At 37.9% G+C, this 16,245-nt stretch overlaps 1 protein-coding gene across 7 annotated transcripts in view; it reads left to right on the top strand.

Annotated features, from left to right (window-relative positions):
• The window catches only part of LOC101432025 (zinc finger protein 596-like), an 80,497-nt gene extending 68,962 nt beyond the window's left edge, over positions 1-11,535 (top strand). For all 7 annotated transcript variants that reach the window (XM_058299335.1, XM_058299334.1, XM_012521558.3 and 4 more), the window contains 3 exons: positions 2,648-2,774; positions 4,518-4,609; positions 5,051-11,535. In XM_058299335.1, the coding sequence (XP_058155318.1) occupies positions 2,648-2,774; positions 4,518-4,609; positions 5,051-6,544 (1,713 nt within the window). In that variant the 3' untranslated portion in view covers positions 6,545-11,535. The remainder of the gene's footprint in view (positions 1-2,647; positions 2,775-4,517; positions 4,610-5,050) is intronic.
• The last annotated feature ends 4,710 nt before the right edge of the window (positions 11,536-16,245 follow it).

The following is a 16,245-nucleotide window of genomic DNA, read 5'->3' as shown; positions in this document are numbered from 1 at the left end:
ATAGAGTTTTATGCATTCGAAGTGTATATGTGACTGTGAGCATATCAGAATGGCAGATGACAGTTCAGCATTAATAATAATTATACTGGAAGCCCACACACATAGAGTTTTACATGCACAGTCTCTGCTTTTTAGTGCTGGGTGGTTTTTTTTTTAACTTTTCTTTTTGGATAATAAATTTTATTTTTGAAGAGGTTTTAGATAACAGAAATGTTATATCAAAAGTATAAGAGAGGGAAGTGGCTGTGGCTCAATCAGTTGGGCTCCCGTCTATCATATGGGAGGCCCTGGGTTCATGTCCCAGGGCCTTCTTGTGAAAGCAGGCTCGCCCGCACGCTGCAGAGAGTCACCCGGCCCATAGACACCATGTAGCACAATCCGGCTCACAAGTGCCATGGAAAGCTGACTCAGCAAGGTGATGCAAACAAAAAAAAGGAAGACAAGCAAAAACACAGAAGAGGGAGCAGCAAATGGATACAGAGAGCAGACAGCATGCAAAAAGCCACAAGGGGAGGTGGATAAATATTTAAAAAAATAATAAAAGTAAAAGAAAGTATAAGAGATTCCCATATACCCCAATTCTCCCTCTCCCACATTCTCCCTATTAACATTTTACATTAGTGTGGTACATTTGCTGCAACTAATGAATAAATATTTAAACACTGCTACTAACCCAGGTCTATATTTTACCGTAATGTTCACACTTTGCACCACATAATTTTATGGTTTTGAAAAAATGTCTAAAGGCCTGTATCCACCATTGCAATATCATGAAGGACAATTCTAATAGCCTTAAAATGCCCTATTTTCCACCTATTCTTCCCTTCTCTTCCCTTCAGAACCTCTGGTAACTACTATATTTATGTCAATTTTACAAGTTCTTCCATTGCTACAATAATAATGTCTACTTTGGTCCTTGGTTGCATTCCCCCTTTATGTTTATTCATTCCTCAATCTTGAGGATTATGCAATCGCAATTTCCAATCTCCTTCAGATTGAGAGGATACTTAGATCTTGTGGAACAGGTGGAAGAAACTGTTTTGCTTGCAGTTGTATATCCTCCCTGTTTGGGGAGATGGGGTTTTCTAGCATGCATCAACATTATGTTAGCTGTCATATGTGAGTCTCATGAACTGGAAATTAGGTCTTGGCTGCACCTCTGCTAAGATTCAGGGCTCAGGTGACATATGAACAGTTTGAAGATTCAAGTCTCAGGCATATATATTTAATTGGTAAGGTGCTGTTCATTGGCTCAACCAAAAGGGGTAGAAGAATCGTGTTTAGGGAAATTATAAATGAATCTACCTCCCTTACATTGGGGAAATTGGTTGTCATATGTTGCAAGGTAATTCTCACTGATGTGAGGGAATTGATATAAGAACACTCATCCACTGCTAGTGGGAATGTAGAATGGTGCAGCCATTTTGGAGAACAGTTTGGTTGTCCCTCAGGAAGCCAAGTATCGAACTGCCATATGAGCAAATGATTCCAATATTAGGAATATACCCAGAAGAATTGAAAGCAGGGCCATTAACATATATATGCACACAAATGTTCATTGCAGCATTATTCACTACTTTGAAAAGTTGGAAGCAACCCAAGTTTACATCAAGGGATGAATGAATAAACAAGATATGATATATAATATGATGTAATATTATTCAGCTGTAAGAAAGAATGAAGTATTGACACATGAGACAACATGGAATAATCCCAAACACTTTATGTTGAGTGATATAGCCAGTCACTAAAAGAGGAATATTGCATGATCTCAGTGATATTAAGGATATTTGACAGACCCACAGAGATATATTCTGGAAGATAGTTTGCCAGGAAATAGAAAGGGAGTAGAGAGTGGTGAGGAGATGCTCAATCTGGGGAGTAACTATGATAAGGTGGATGGGTTTGGTTTGGCAAAATATGGGCTAATGGTGGAGAAATAGTGTGAGTGGGGTCAGTGGCACTGGAATGTGAGTATGTGAAGGGTTGAAGGACAGCTTGGGCTCTCCATGGAATTGAGAGGAGGACAGGAGTAAGGAACAGGTTAACTTTGGGGAGGTGGAGGACTGTAGTTGATAATGCATTGTGGGATAGTTATTTTGGCACATATGGCAGGAGAGGGTCACTGATGCTGGGTGTTGTAAGTGTAGGGAATGGGGAAAGGTGCACCTGGAACATGTCCCTTTGGAATATGTGTTCCAGTAGGCATAGAATATTATCTTAAGTGGGTAGAGACCCACACAATAACAAAATTTTAATCTCCCATCCTGGAGATTCCTGCTATATTCTCAAACAGGCAAAAATCTCTCAAGTACATAAGCAATGCCTAATAAAAGAAAACACACAAAATGCCAAACGACTGATGAACAAATAAAAGCACTACTTTATCCCCTGCATGGGGCATGAATTCCAGGGATGAGACTCCCTGGTACCAAGGAATTAATAGGAAGCACCAACTAGTGATGCATTTGGAAAAAGACCTTGGCCAAAATGGTGAATCACTAAATATGAAAGAGTTTGTATGGTTAAGAGAATTCAATATAACATGTAAGTTTATTCGAGAGGTTAGTGCTGTTAATTTGAACATCACACTCAGGACATTGTTACAGATAGCCCCATGTGAACCCAAATTTCTGTGATCTTTTAGGAGTTAGTTACCTTCAAAGATGTAGCTGTAGACTTCACCCAGAAAGAGTGGGACATGCTAGACTCCTCCCAGAGAAAGCTATTCAGAGAAGTGATGCTGGAGAATATCAATCACCTGGTCTCAGTGGGTAAGAATCTAAAAATGTATTTATCATCTATATCTATCTCTGTTTACCATCTATCTTACCTATGTATCTAGTATTTACCTATATATTTACTATAAATCACCTTCCATTTATTAATTCAAATATCAAGATCAGCTTTTCCATATTATCATATAAGCATTTTTTCTATTTTATATATTATAATTTAAATATATTATTTTATAACACATACAGCTGCCTAAATGAAATTTGTTCCTTTAACTTACCTCTATTTCAACCCAATTTAATTTAATCTTGACCACAACTTAATATCTTTTGTGAATCTTCGTTTCCAACACTCAGTGCAGTGTGAACTCAATGAATACTTTTTGAATGGATAAATAATTAGCCATTGTGAAATAAGTGTTCTTTTCCAAGGACTATGCTTTGTTTTCAGAATATTTTTTTAAAATTGCATATACACGTTCCCAGATAGAATTTAGATAATTCTGATGGAATTTGTTTATTGGATTTTTTAGCATGAAATGCATCTCACGAAGCATAGAGAGATTGAGAGGTGATAAATCTTTTCTCTGTTTTATGTTTATTATTATTAAAATAATGGAACTCCTTTAATAATGATTGAAGTGGTGAATGCACAAAGATATGATTATTCCAAATACCATTGATTGTATACCCTGAATAGATCATATGTTTTACTAATATGTATCAATAAAATTGAATTGTTTTAAAAAGTATTCAGTCACTGTGGAAACATAGATTTCTTCCTATTTAGAATTAACAGGACGGTGGACTTGGCCCAGTGGTTTGGGTGTCCATCTACCACATGGGAGGTCTGCGGTTCAAACCCCGGACCTCCTTGACCCATGTGGAGCTGGCCCATGCACAGTGCTGATGCACCCAGTGAGTGCCCTGCCACGCAGGGGTCTCCCCCACGTAGGGGAGCCCCACGTGCAAGGAGTGCGCCCCATAAGGAGAGTCACCCAGCACGAAAGAAAGTGCAGCCTGCTCAGGGTGAGGGAAGGGGAGAGAAATAAATAAATAAATAAATCTTTAAAAAAAGAATTAACAGGATTCTTTACTTTCTCTGAAGCATCACTAATATAATTAGAGCATTTTCATTATTTCAATAATTGTAATAAAATCCAGACACACAAGAAGATTCTTCACTTCTCAATTTATCTATGCTTCACCTGTTGTACATAACTGCTATTTCTGGCTATTTTTGATTATTTATTAAACAGTTTTATTAAGATATATTCATATACCATACAATCTATTCAAAGTATATAATGAATAGTTTTTAGTATAACCAAAATGTTGTGCATTCATCAACATAAAAAAATTTTTGAACAATTTTATTACTCCAAAAAGAAAATCTCCACTCCCTTTAGCAATCCTTCCCAGCCTTACATAATGAGTAAACTAGTTTCTTTATACATTGATTTATATTTACATTTATAGAAATGGAATCATATATAGTATTTTGCATCTGGTTTCTTTCACATAGCATAATGTTTTTTGCCTGATTTTAACATCTTGTAGTATTAACATACATTTTTTAGTTTCAACAAAAAAGTCATATATGCAGTTTTGCTGACTATATATGGGTATAATATTTTTTTACATTTAAAGTATTCAACTTTATACTCTTTTCCAGATAATTCTGAATGTTGGAAACATACTGAGAGAAATACTTGAAAATTTCAAACATTTTCATGCCCCAAATCCTACTCTAACATGTAATTTTTCCCCCAATTATTACAGGCTGCAAAAGTGTCTCTAAAAAATGGGAAATGATAGAAATGATATTCCACCCACCAATCTGTAGGAAAGACACTTCTGAAATCATGTCATTGGTAAGCTTCATTGCATGAACCCTAGTTACTACATAGATACCTGAAGATGGAATAAATTAGCAATTCAGTAAAGTACCGTAGTTGTAATCAATTTTGAAATTAAATGCTAATCCAGCAAAAAATCTGAGTTTGAATTTAGGGAAAATTAACCTAAGCCAAAACCCCTAACCTGAGAAAACATTAAAAAGAATTGCATAAACAGGTTTCACATACATAATCTTTAATACATAATGAAGGTCAAACTATATCAGATCTGAAATTGGATTGCTATAATAAAGAATATCTCTGTGTATGGAGAATAATGTATTTATGAATGTAGCAAGGGAATCATTTAATTGGATTCTCTCAGTGAAGGATTAGTCTAGAATTCATATGCAGGGAAATAAAGAAATTAATGTATATGGACAAATGTTTTACAGTCTCTCATCTATTTCCCCACAGCAGAGATCTGACATTAAAAGGAATTCCTTCAAGTGCAATCATTTGCAAGAAGATACCACTGACAGATCCACAGTGACTCAATATGCTTTAATATGCAAGGCAAAGAAGCCATATTTTAGGAGTCCAATGGCAAAATTACACAGGGACCATTCAGCTATCAATCAGCATAAGCAGATTCATGAATGTCACTATTCTCATTTTAGAGAACATGAAAGAACTCAAACTACCCAGAAACACTACTTATGCCATCTTTGTGGGAAATATTTTGCTCATTGCTCTTCCCTTAAACAACATGAGATGACTCACACTGGAGAGAAACCCCATCAATGTCATCTTTGTGGCAAAGGTTTCAGTCAATCTTCTAACCTTAAACAACATGTGTTAACTCACACTGGAGAAAAACCCCATGAATGTCATATATGTGGTAAAGGTTTCAGTCAATATTCTAACCTTAAGAAACATGAGAAATCTCACACTGGTGAGAAACCTCATGAATGTCATCTATGTGGCAAAGGCTTCACTCATTGCTCTTCCCTTAAACAACATGAGAAGACTCACACTGGAGAGAAACCCCATGAATGTCATCTATGTGGCAAAGGTTTCAGTAAGTGTTCTCACCTTAAACAACATGAGAGGACTCACACTGGAGAGAAACCCCATGAATGTCATCTGTGTGGCAAAGGTTTTAGCCAACTTTCTCATCTTAAAAAACATGTGAGATCTCACACAGGTGAGAAACCCTATGCATGTTATCTATGTGGGAAATGCTTCACTGATTCCTCTTATCTTAAACGACATGAGAAGACTCACACTGGAGAGAAACCCCATGAATGTCATCTGTGTGGCAAAGGCTTCCGTCAACATTCCGACCTTAAACAACATGTCAGATCTCACACTGGTGAGAAACCTTATGCATGTCATCTATGTGGGAAATGCTTCACTGTTTCCTCTTCCCTTAAGCAACATGAGAGGACTCACACTGGAGAGAAACCCCATGAATGTCATCTATGTGGCAAATGCTTCAGTCAACATTCAAAACTTAAGCAACATGTGAGATCTCACACTGGAGAGAAACCCCATGAATGTCATCTGTGTGGCAAAGGCTTCAGTCAACATTCTAACCTTAAACAACATGTGAGAACTCACACTGGTGAGAAGCCCTATGAATGTCATCTATGTGGGAAATGCTTCACTGATTGCTCTTCCCTTAAACAACATGAGAGGACTCACACTGGAGAAAAACCCCATCAATGTCATCTATGTGGCAAAGGTTTCAGTCAATCTTCTAATCTTAAACAACATGTATTAACTCACACTGGAGAAAAACCCCATGAGTGTCATCTATGTGGGAAATGCTTCCCTAATTTCTCTTCCCTTAAAAGACATGAGAAGACTCACACTGGAGAGAAAACCCATGAATGTTATCTATGTGGCAAAGGCTTCAGTCAACATTCTAAACTTAAACAACATGAAAGAACTCACACAGGTAAGTAAAACCCATGAATATCATCTATGTGAGAAAGCTTTTAGTCAACTTTCTAAACTTCAGTGATATGAGAGAATTCATACTGGAGAGAAATCCCATAAATGTCATCTTTGTGGGAAGGTCATCACTGCATCCTCTTACCTTTAAATACCATGAGAAATGTCACACTGGAGAAAAACCCCATAAATGTCATCTTTGTGTGAAAGCCTTATTCAATCCTCTTCCCCAAAACATAATGAAAGAACTTACATTGGTGACAAGCCCCATGAATGTCATCTCTGTGAGAAAGGCCACTTTCATCACTCTTCTTTTAAAAAACATGAAGGAACTCACACTGGAAAGAAATCTCATGAATGTCACTTACATGTGAAAGTATTCAGTCAATATTTTTATCTTAAAGGACATTAAAGATCTCACACAGCAAGGAAACCACATTGTTTTCTATACAGTAATAGAGATTCACATATCTGACCCTGGGTGATGGGAAGCCACACAATCAGCTCTAAGGGACCACAGAATCTGTTGAGGGGTAATCATACAGGTGGGTCTATACCCAGCCAGCTTAGAGTAAATAGAGCTGAATGAAACATGAGGGAGCTGAGGGAAATTAGCCAAAAGTGGGGTTTTTTTTTTCCTGTTTCTTTTTCTTTAAAGTTTTTTAAACATTTTTTCTTTAGGTTCTGGCAGAGAAGCTAGCTGTGGGTGGATTGATTGGCAGGCAAAAGCAGCTGGATAAGAGTAGACTAGTGAGGTCCTGGTGGCCTGAGGTTGGAGGCCTGTTTTTTTATATTTTTGTGGGGTGGTCAATTTGCCCAAAACAGGCAGTCTGAGTGCATCTGGTGGTCTGAAAGGGAGAACCAAACTTTTGTTTCCTTTTGTATTGTTTTGTTTTGACTATTTGTTTCTTCTCCTCTTCCTCATTTTCATTCCTTCTCCTGTTTTTGTATTTCTTTTTCTTCCACTTCTCTTAGTTTTTTTATTTTTCCCTATTTTCATTTTTAAATCTTTTTAAAAAAGAGACTCATAACAGAAAACCAAACAAAAATAAATCCCCAGACTAGAAAGAGAACTAACCAACTGAGAATCTCTAAATAAACTGATTTCTAGACATCAGCAAAAAAATTTAAGCCATATTAAGAAACCAGAATTCAAGGCCCAGTCTAATGAACAAACTAAAATGTAAGAGGAGTCACACATCATGGAAGAACTAATCAGAGATGTCCAAATATCCTTGCAAATAATATCCACCACACAACAATTTATACACCATGATCAAGTTGGTTTTATCTCATGTATGGAAGAATCACTCAACAGAAGAAAGTCAATATAATACACCACATTGACACATCAAAGAAAAAAATGAAGCAATTATCTCTATTGATGCAGAAAATGCAACTGACAAAACAGCATGTATTTTTGATGACAAACACTTCAAAAAATAGTCTTAGAAGCATACTTCCTCAACATGATAAAGGACATATATGAAAAACCATAGCTAACATCATACTCCATGATGAAATGTTAAAGGCTTTACCTTTAAGATCTAAAAAAAGGCAAGGATTCACACTGTTGCCACTCTTGTTTAACATTGTATTAGAAGTACTTACTTGAGCACCTAGATGAGAAAAAGAAAGAAAATGAATCCGCATTGGAAAGGAAAAATAAAAATTTCACTATTTGCAGATGACAAATCCTCTATGTAGAAAGTCCCAAAAATACACAAAAAAGATTGTAGAACTGACAATCTAGTTCAATAAACTGGCAAGATATAAGATGAACACAAAAATAAATAGCATTTCTGTAAAATAATAATGAGCAATCTGAGGGAGAAATCAAGAATAAATTACCATTTATAACAGCAACAAAAAGAAATATCTAGGGATAAATTTATGTATGTAAAGGATTTGTACACAGAAAACTACACAACATTGCTAATGGAAATTAAAGAAGATCCAAATAAATGGAAAAATCCCATGCTCATGGATAGGAAGACTAAATATCAGTAGGATGTCTATCCTGTACAAATTAACAAATTCAATGCAATCCCAATAAAAGTTCCAACAGAAATTTTTGCTGAAATGCACAAGTCAATTATCAAATTTATTTGAAAGGGCAAGGGGTGCAAACTAGCCTAAAACAACTTGAAAAAATCGAAATTGGAGGAATCATACCACCTAACTTTAGAACATACTAGAAATCCTCAGTGGTAAAACTTCATCATACTTTCACAAGGATAGACATACTGACCAGTGGAGCCAAATTGAGAGTCCTGATATGACCCACACATACACAGCCAAGTAATAATTGACAAGACCACCAAGCACACTCAAGTGGGACAGAACAGTCTCCCTAGTAAATGGGACTTGAACTGGATATCTATATCTTAAAGAACAAAAGAGGATCATTATTTCATGCCCTATACAATTTTAAGTAAAGATGGATCAAAGACCTTAATGTAACAGTCAAGATATGAGATCTCAGAGGTAATGATTTCATACACTTTAAACACAAAGAATAAGCAGTGAAAGAAATATAGATAAGTGAGGTATCCTGAAAATTAAAACCTTTTTTCTTCAAAGGAGTTTGTCAAGAAAGTGAAAAGGCAGCCCTCTCAACCATAGAAAATACTTGGAAGACACTTATATGATAAGAGCCTGATATCCAGCATATATAAAGAAATCATACATTTCAAAAATAAAAACAACCCATTTAAAAATTGAGCAAGTTATCTGAATAGACACTTTTCCATAGAAAAATAAAAATGGCTAAAAATTACTTGAAAAGATGCCCAAAATCACCAGCTGTGTTAGCCAAAAGAGTGCTGATACAAAACACCAAAAACCTCTTGGCTTCTATAAAGGGTATTTACTTGGGGGTAGAAGCTTACAGTCAAAGGGCCCTAAAGAGTCCAACTCAAGGTATCATAAGAGGTGCTTTCTAACCCAAAGTCACTTGCCACATGTTGAAACAAGGTGGTGAGCAGTGTCATTGAGGGTTCAATCTTCCTTCTTGTTAAGGCTCCATGGTCCCAGCTTCTGATGTCAACTGTAGGTTGGCATAAGGCTCATCTCTCCCCAAGGTTCATTTCTTCCTGAGATCAGCTACTCTGTTCTCTTCAAAACTTCAGGTATAGATTATCTGGCTCATCTTTCTTCCTGGAGTGTCTTCTGTGTTTTTGCACCATCTCTATTCCTCTGTGTTCTTCTGTATGTCTACTTTTGTGTGAGTCTGTTTTTTCAGGGCCTGAGTTCCACTCTAATGATGAAGCTGAATTAAATCCTTAATCTTAACAAAATTTAGTCACATGTCTCATCTGAATCTAATATAATCAAAGGGTAATCAAACCAACAGGTACAGACCAGTTTACAAACATCATCTCTTTTTGGAATTCATAAATAATCCCAAACAGCCACACAAGCTGTTAGGGAAGTGCAAATCAAAAACTACAATGGGATAGCATCTTACACCTATTAGCCTAACTACTATTAACAAAACAAAACTATAAGGGTTGGAGAGATGTGGGGGAATAGGAACACTCATCCACTGCCAGTGGGAGTGTGAAATGCAGCCACAGGGAAGGATGGATTTACACTTCCTCCAAAAACTAAGAATAATATTGTCATAAGATCCTGCAATTCCATTAGGAGAATTGAAAGCAAGGATGCAAACCTATACACACAACAATGTTCAACAAACCATTATTCACAATTGCTGGAAGATGGATGCAACCCAAGTTTTCATCAATGGATAAATGGGTAAATAAAATATATATGCATGTGGTGGAATATTACTCTGCCCTATAGAGGAATGAAGTATTGACACATGAGACAACATGAATGAATCTTGAAGACAATGTTGAGTGAAGTAAGCCAGTCGTTAAAAGACAGAAATTGCATTATCTCACTGATATGAGCTATGCATATTGAGCAGACTCCCAGAGCTAGAGTCTTGAATGTAGGTTATCAGGGGATGAAAAGTGAGTAGAAAGTGGTGAGCCAATGATCAATTTGAGGAGAATCTGTGATAAAGTGAATGGGTGAGGTTTAAACGTCAAACTGGGGTGTCCCTGAGGGCTCTATAGACACCTGGATAGTATAAGCAAAATAGATCCCCATTAAATCAGCATCCCACCACTGTGCCTTACCTTGGAATATTTGACAACCTATTTCACCACTGTAACAGAGTAAGGCTTGTTTATCATTTCCCTCAGAAGATTCTTCTTCCCCTTGTATTTGCACCTATAATTAGTACTATATATATTAAATGTAGGTGCCAGAGACTTAAATCTTCAGTCTGTTTATATGCCAGTTGAACCATGAATCAGCACTGTTGCAGCCAACACCTACTCTCCAGTTCATCAGCCTTGCCCAAGACTAAACAAATGATGATGGACAGCACCCATTCTAAAAAGCAGAGTAAAACTGCAAGTAAAACTGTTCTTTCCATCTTTCCCATATGTGTAAGCCCCTTTTCAGTCTGAAGCAGGGCAGGTGTCACCATTCCAAAATCCTCAGGACTGAGGAATGAGCAACCTAAGAGGAATGTAACCATGGACCAAATTAGACTTATTAATTTAGTAGTGGAAGAACTTGTAGCATTGATATGGAGAAGGAGTTACCAGATGTTCTGAGGGAGGGGGCAAGAATAGATGGAACACAGGGCATTTAAAAATGGAGCATTATAAATGGACATTGGAATTGTTCTGCATGATATTGCAATGATGGATACAGACCATTATCCATTTTTTCAAAACCCATAAAATTTTACACTGCAAAATGTAAACCAAAATGAAAACTCTTAACCATGGTTAGTAGCAATGTTTTGATATTTGTTCATCATTTTTATAAAAATGTGCCATATTCATGTAAGATGTTATTCATAATGGAAAATGTGAGAGGGGGTTGGGGTATATGGGAATCCCCTATTTTTTATGTAACATTTTGATTACCTAAAGCTTCTTTTAAAATAAAGTAAAAAAAGTAACCAAAAAACAAACATGTAATTAGAGGGAAATGTCTTTATTAGAGGAACGAAACCGCTTGACAATTTCCAGAAAATTCATGGAGGAGAATGTATTCAAAGGAAAAATCAGGGGAATCATTTTTTCAGAAATTGGGGAGGTGATGTGCATCAGTTATTGTGTTTCTGTAAGGGATAATGTTTGAAGTGTTTGGGAAAATGGGTATCTAGGGGCTGAGTTATGAAAATCTTTGGTAGATGTATAGGTTTAGGGGGTAAGAGAATGGATGGAGTCTCTTGATTTTTTAATCTTCTATGGTAAGTGAATATAGTTCCTTATATGGTTCTCCTAAGTCAGTGATTAAATATCTAAATGATAGGAAAATATATGCTTTTTTCCTGATCTGAGAGGACACAATACTTCATTTCAGTGATTAGAATCTTTATCAGTGGTTGTGAGGGTCTTGCAAATAGTATTTAACTTTGCAGAGGAGAGATCCAGATCATTCCCATTTCTCCCCATTAATGGCCCAATAGGAGTATCAGTCAAAATGCACTGCAATATTTGTATCATTAATAATCAAATATGTATGTGATCTTTGTTCACAAGCCTCTCATTACTTTTACTGAACCTGTGGTTGGTGATGGGGTTTAGTGTATACTCAAGGGACCTGAATCTCTGGACTGTCCATGTGATAGTCAGGCCCTGAGCTTCAACAGACTTGCAACTCCTACCCTCTGGTTTATTGGATTTACCCCAGCCAGCTAACAGGGAGGTGAAGAAGGTCAGCCACCACACCAGGGAGACAAGAGTGCCTACAACTGAAAGCAGGAGAATTGCATCCAGCATCCATGTGGAACCTAAGCCCCCTCTCGATATAGATGTGGAATGGACATAACCACTCCAGGGTCTACAGGATGGAGGAATAGAGTATGGATTAGAGTGGACTTACTGATATTCTATTCATGAACTATTGTGATTAGTAATCAAAGAAAATGTAGCATTGACGTGGAGAAAGTGGCCATGATAGCTGCTGAGGGTACGGATTGGGAAGAAGAGATGTGATCGGGCATTTTCAGAACTTGGGAGTTATCCTGGGTGGTACTGCAGGGACAGTTACTGGACATCGTATGTCCTCCCATGGTCCACTGGGTGGACTGGGGCAGAGTGTAAACTATAATGTGTACCATCGATTATGTGGTGCAGCAGTGCTCAGGGAGGTATTCACCAAGTGCAATGAATGTCCCATGATGATGGAGGAGGTTGTTGTTATGGGAGGAGTGGGGTGAGGGGGGTGGGGGGTATATGGGGACCTCATATTTTTTGAATGTAACATTTAAAAAAAGACAAAGATTAATAAATAAAATCAACTTTATATTGAAAAAAATAATAATAGATTCCAAAACCTATGGTCCTATGGGACTATAGGTAATGTCATTATGATGGTCAAAATTTGTAAATCCTGGCAGCGGACTTGGCCCAGTGGTTAGGGTGTCCGTCTACCATATGGGAGGTCTGCAGTTCAAACCTCGGGCCTCCTTGACCCGTGTGCAGCTGGCCCATGCACAGTGCTGATGCGTGCAAGGAGTGCCCTGCCATGCAGGGTGTCCCCCATGTAGGGGAGCCTCATGTGCAAGGAGTGCACCCCGTAAGGAGAGCTGCCCAGTGCAAAAGAAAGTGCAGCCTGCTCAGGAATGGTGCTGCACACTTGGAGAGCTGACACAACAAGATGACGTAACAAGAAGAAAACACAGATTCCCATGCTGCTGGCAACAACAGAAGTGGACAAAGAAGATGCAGCAAATAGAGAACAGACAACTGGGGTGGGGAGGGGAGGAGAGAGAAATAAATAAATAAATCTTTAAAAAAAAAAGATTTGGAAATCCTGTCCTGATCATTAATTATTAAAAAAAAAAAAAACTCAAAACTTGCAAATGTCAAAAACTTAGCCAATTTCATGCCTAGTTTTAAAAGGTTGAAGAATGCATGTTCTGTCATACTCCCAATCGTGAATTTGTTGGGATGTGGAGCATACAATTTTAGTAACTGCTGGGATGTGCAATGGTGCAGGATTTATATGTATAAACTTCATAAATTTTAAGCAATAATTATGGATTAACTATCACCACCTTGTCTCTGGTAAACTATCTTTAATATTCTGCATCTATGACTTAATTATTATCACTGAGATCACACAATTTTTAAACTTTGAGTCTACTTTGTTTCATTCAACATGATACCTTGGGTTTATCAGTATTGTTGAATGTATCAAAACTTATATTCCTTTTCAGTGCTTGAAAATATTCCATTGTGTGTATATAATTGGATGGTTAGGCTAATATGTCAGCTCAGCCAGGTAATTGTGCTCAGTTGTTTGGCCAAGCAAGTACTGGGCTAACTGTAATACATGGGTGTTTATGAACTTTTGTCACCATTGGCTTTACTGCAGTGGTAAATCATAGCTGATTACAATTACATCAATCAGGGAGATTGCTATCAGCAATGATTGATGCTTTATCCAGTCAGTTGAATGCCTTAAAAGGAGAGGTGATTCCAGCATTGAGTGAGAATTTCCCACCTTGTATGTGGACAACCAACATCTCTGAGGATGTGTCAAGACCCTTTATTGTACTTTCATTGGAGACCCTGGTTTCAGCCTGCTTGTGGAACCTGGACTTGTGCATCCGCATGGTCATGTGAGAAACTAAAAAAATTGCATACTGTTGACAGATATCTTTTGCTGATTCTCCTTCCCTAGAGAACACTGACTAATATAGCTTGGTACTGTGAGGGGTTCATGAGGAATATAGTTTTAATTATGAGGTGTCTGAGGTGGTTCTGGGTGACTTGCAATTGGCTGTAATTGGACTCAAAGGTATTGATGACTCCCTTTCCAATAATGAAAAGTCTGCTAACAGTCCATGGTGCAAGTTAGCAATTGAGATACTGAAAATATCATCACTGGATTTCCCTACTTCCTTGCTTATAAGTAACAAGGATCTGGGTGAGAGTATTTTCAACACCTTAACAGAGTTTTCTGGAGTCAAATGGTATAATGGTGTTGGCTGGCTCCTCCTATATAACCTGAATACTGTTACAAAAGAAAGAGATGAGTTGAAATCTTCAAATTTGAAACTTAAATGGTGCATGTATGATGGGAAAGTTTCTATGTGTGCTCTGAAAAAAAAAATCTTGTCACCTGAAGCTGCAGGCTCTAAATATCTGAGAACTAAACTCAGACTCTTATTGTACAAGTAGCACAGTTACAAAGGAAACTAAAATCTCAACCCCACAGGGTTTCTGCAGTTAAAGTGAAGGCTTTGATTGGAAAAGAGTAGAATCCAGAGACTGGATGGAGACATATAGGATGATGATAATATTGGTGGAGACATTGGAACCCTGAATTCTGCTGAGACTTTTACAAGATAAGCCTGCTATGGCCTGCCCAGTCCAGACCACACCTTGTCAACCTTGTATCATCCAGGCTCCAGCCTGCCCCAGGGAGTCTGAAAGTGGGTACCAGCCAAACCAAAGCCTGCATTGGCCAGTCTCTGGCCTGCCCTAGGGAGTCTGGACCTTCTCCCAGCCCTGAGGCACAGATCAGCCAAACTCCAGCATGCACTGCTGTGCCTCCAGTCTGCCCTGAGGAAACTGCCTTCCAACCCCTGCCTGAAGAAATTAATCTTGTCTCACCAGAAAAAATGCAAGGGACTGCCCTGAAGTCAGTAGCTTGCAAGGCATTTCTAATCCTTCTTCTTACCCACCACCACCACCTCTCTTGCCTTTGAGACCTATTACTAAACTAAAATCACAACAAGCCCCCAAAGGTGAAATACAAAGTGTGACCCATGAGGAAGTAAGGTATACTCAGAACTGCATGAGTTTCCAATTTATATAGACAGAAATCAGGGGAATGTGTGTAAGAATAGATGCTAAGTATATGGGATAATGGAAGGAATATAAAGTTGAATCAGGCTGAATTTATTGATATGGGCCACTAAATAGGAATTCTGCATTGAGCACTGTAGCTTGAGGGATTAGAAAGGTCTCTAATTGGGTGGTTGACTGAAACATGGACCAAAATATGGCCTAGCATGTCTGAGGTTGAGATGCCCAAAATGCCCTGGTATACAGTAAATGAGAGAATTCAAAGGCTTAAGGAGATTGGAATGCTAGAATGGATTTGCCATTTGAGAGCTGCCCACCCACCCCAGGAATGTCAAGAGGGCACACCTTTAACCAGGACTGTGGGGAATAAATTTGTAAGGCTAATTCCATCTTCCCTGAAGAGCTCTGTGGTTGCTCTTCTATGTAGTCTATTTCTGTAGGGAGAGTTGTGATGGAATTAGAATCCTTAAATATTATGGGAATGATCAGATGTCAGTCTAGTAAAAGTCAAGTTTTGGCACTTAATCACCAAAGTCAAAGTGGACATGGCTACCACAATGTAAGGCAGATTAAAGAAAACACTCAAAATAGTCTGAGTCATGTAAAATTATGACATTTTGTAATACATCATGGGGTACCTACCAGTGAAATAGACAGGCAGTCTACTAAATTTCTTCCAGATCTGTAAAAGCAGAAGAGTTCTAGGTCAAGTGAACAAAACCCTAACTCAAATTACAGACACAGAGAATCATGGTCCCTCAATCAATTCTCATACTTGAGACAGTTTACAAACCCAGAGACCCTTGAATGAGGAGAAGGCCCAGTCTCCTTGGGGAAGAATCCTATTAAACTGCCCAAAAT

The sequence above is a fragment of the Dasypus novemcinctus genome, chromosome 6 (genome assembly GCF_030445035.2).
Source record: "Dasypus novemcinctus isolate mDasNov1 chromosome 6, mDasNov1.1.hap2, whole genome shotgun sequence".
Taxonomy (NCBI): Eukaryota; Metazoa; Chordata; class Mammalia; order Cingulata; family Dasypodidae; genus Dasypus; species Dasypus novemcinctus.
This window is presented reverse-complemented; position numbering and strand designations above follow the sequence as displayed.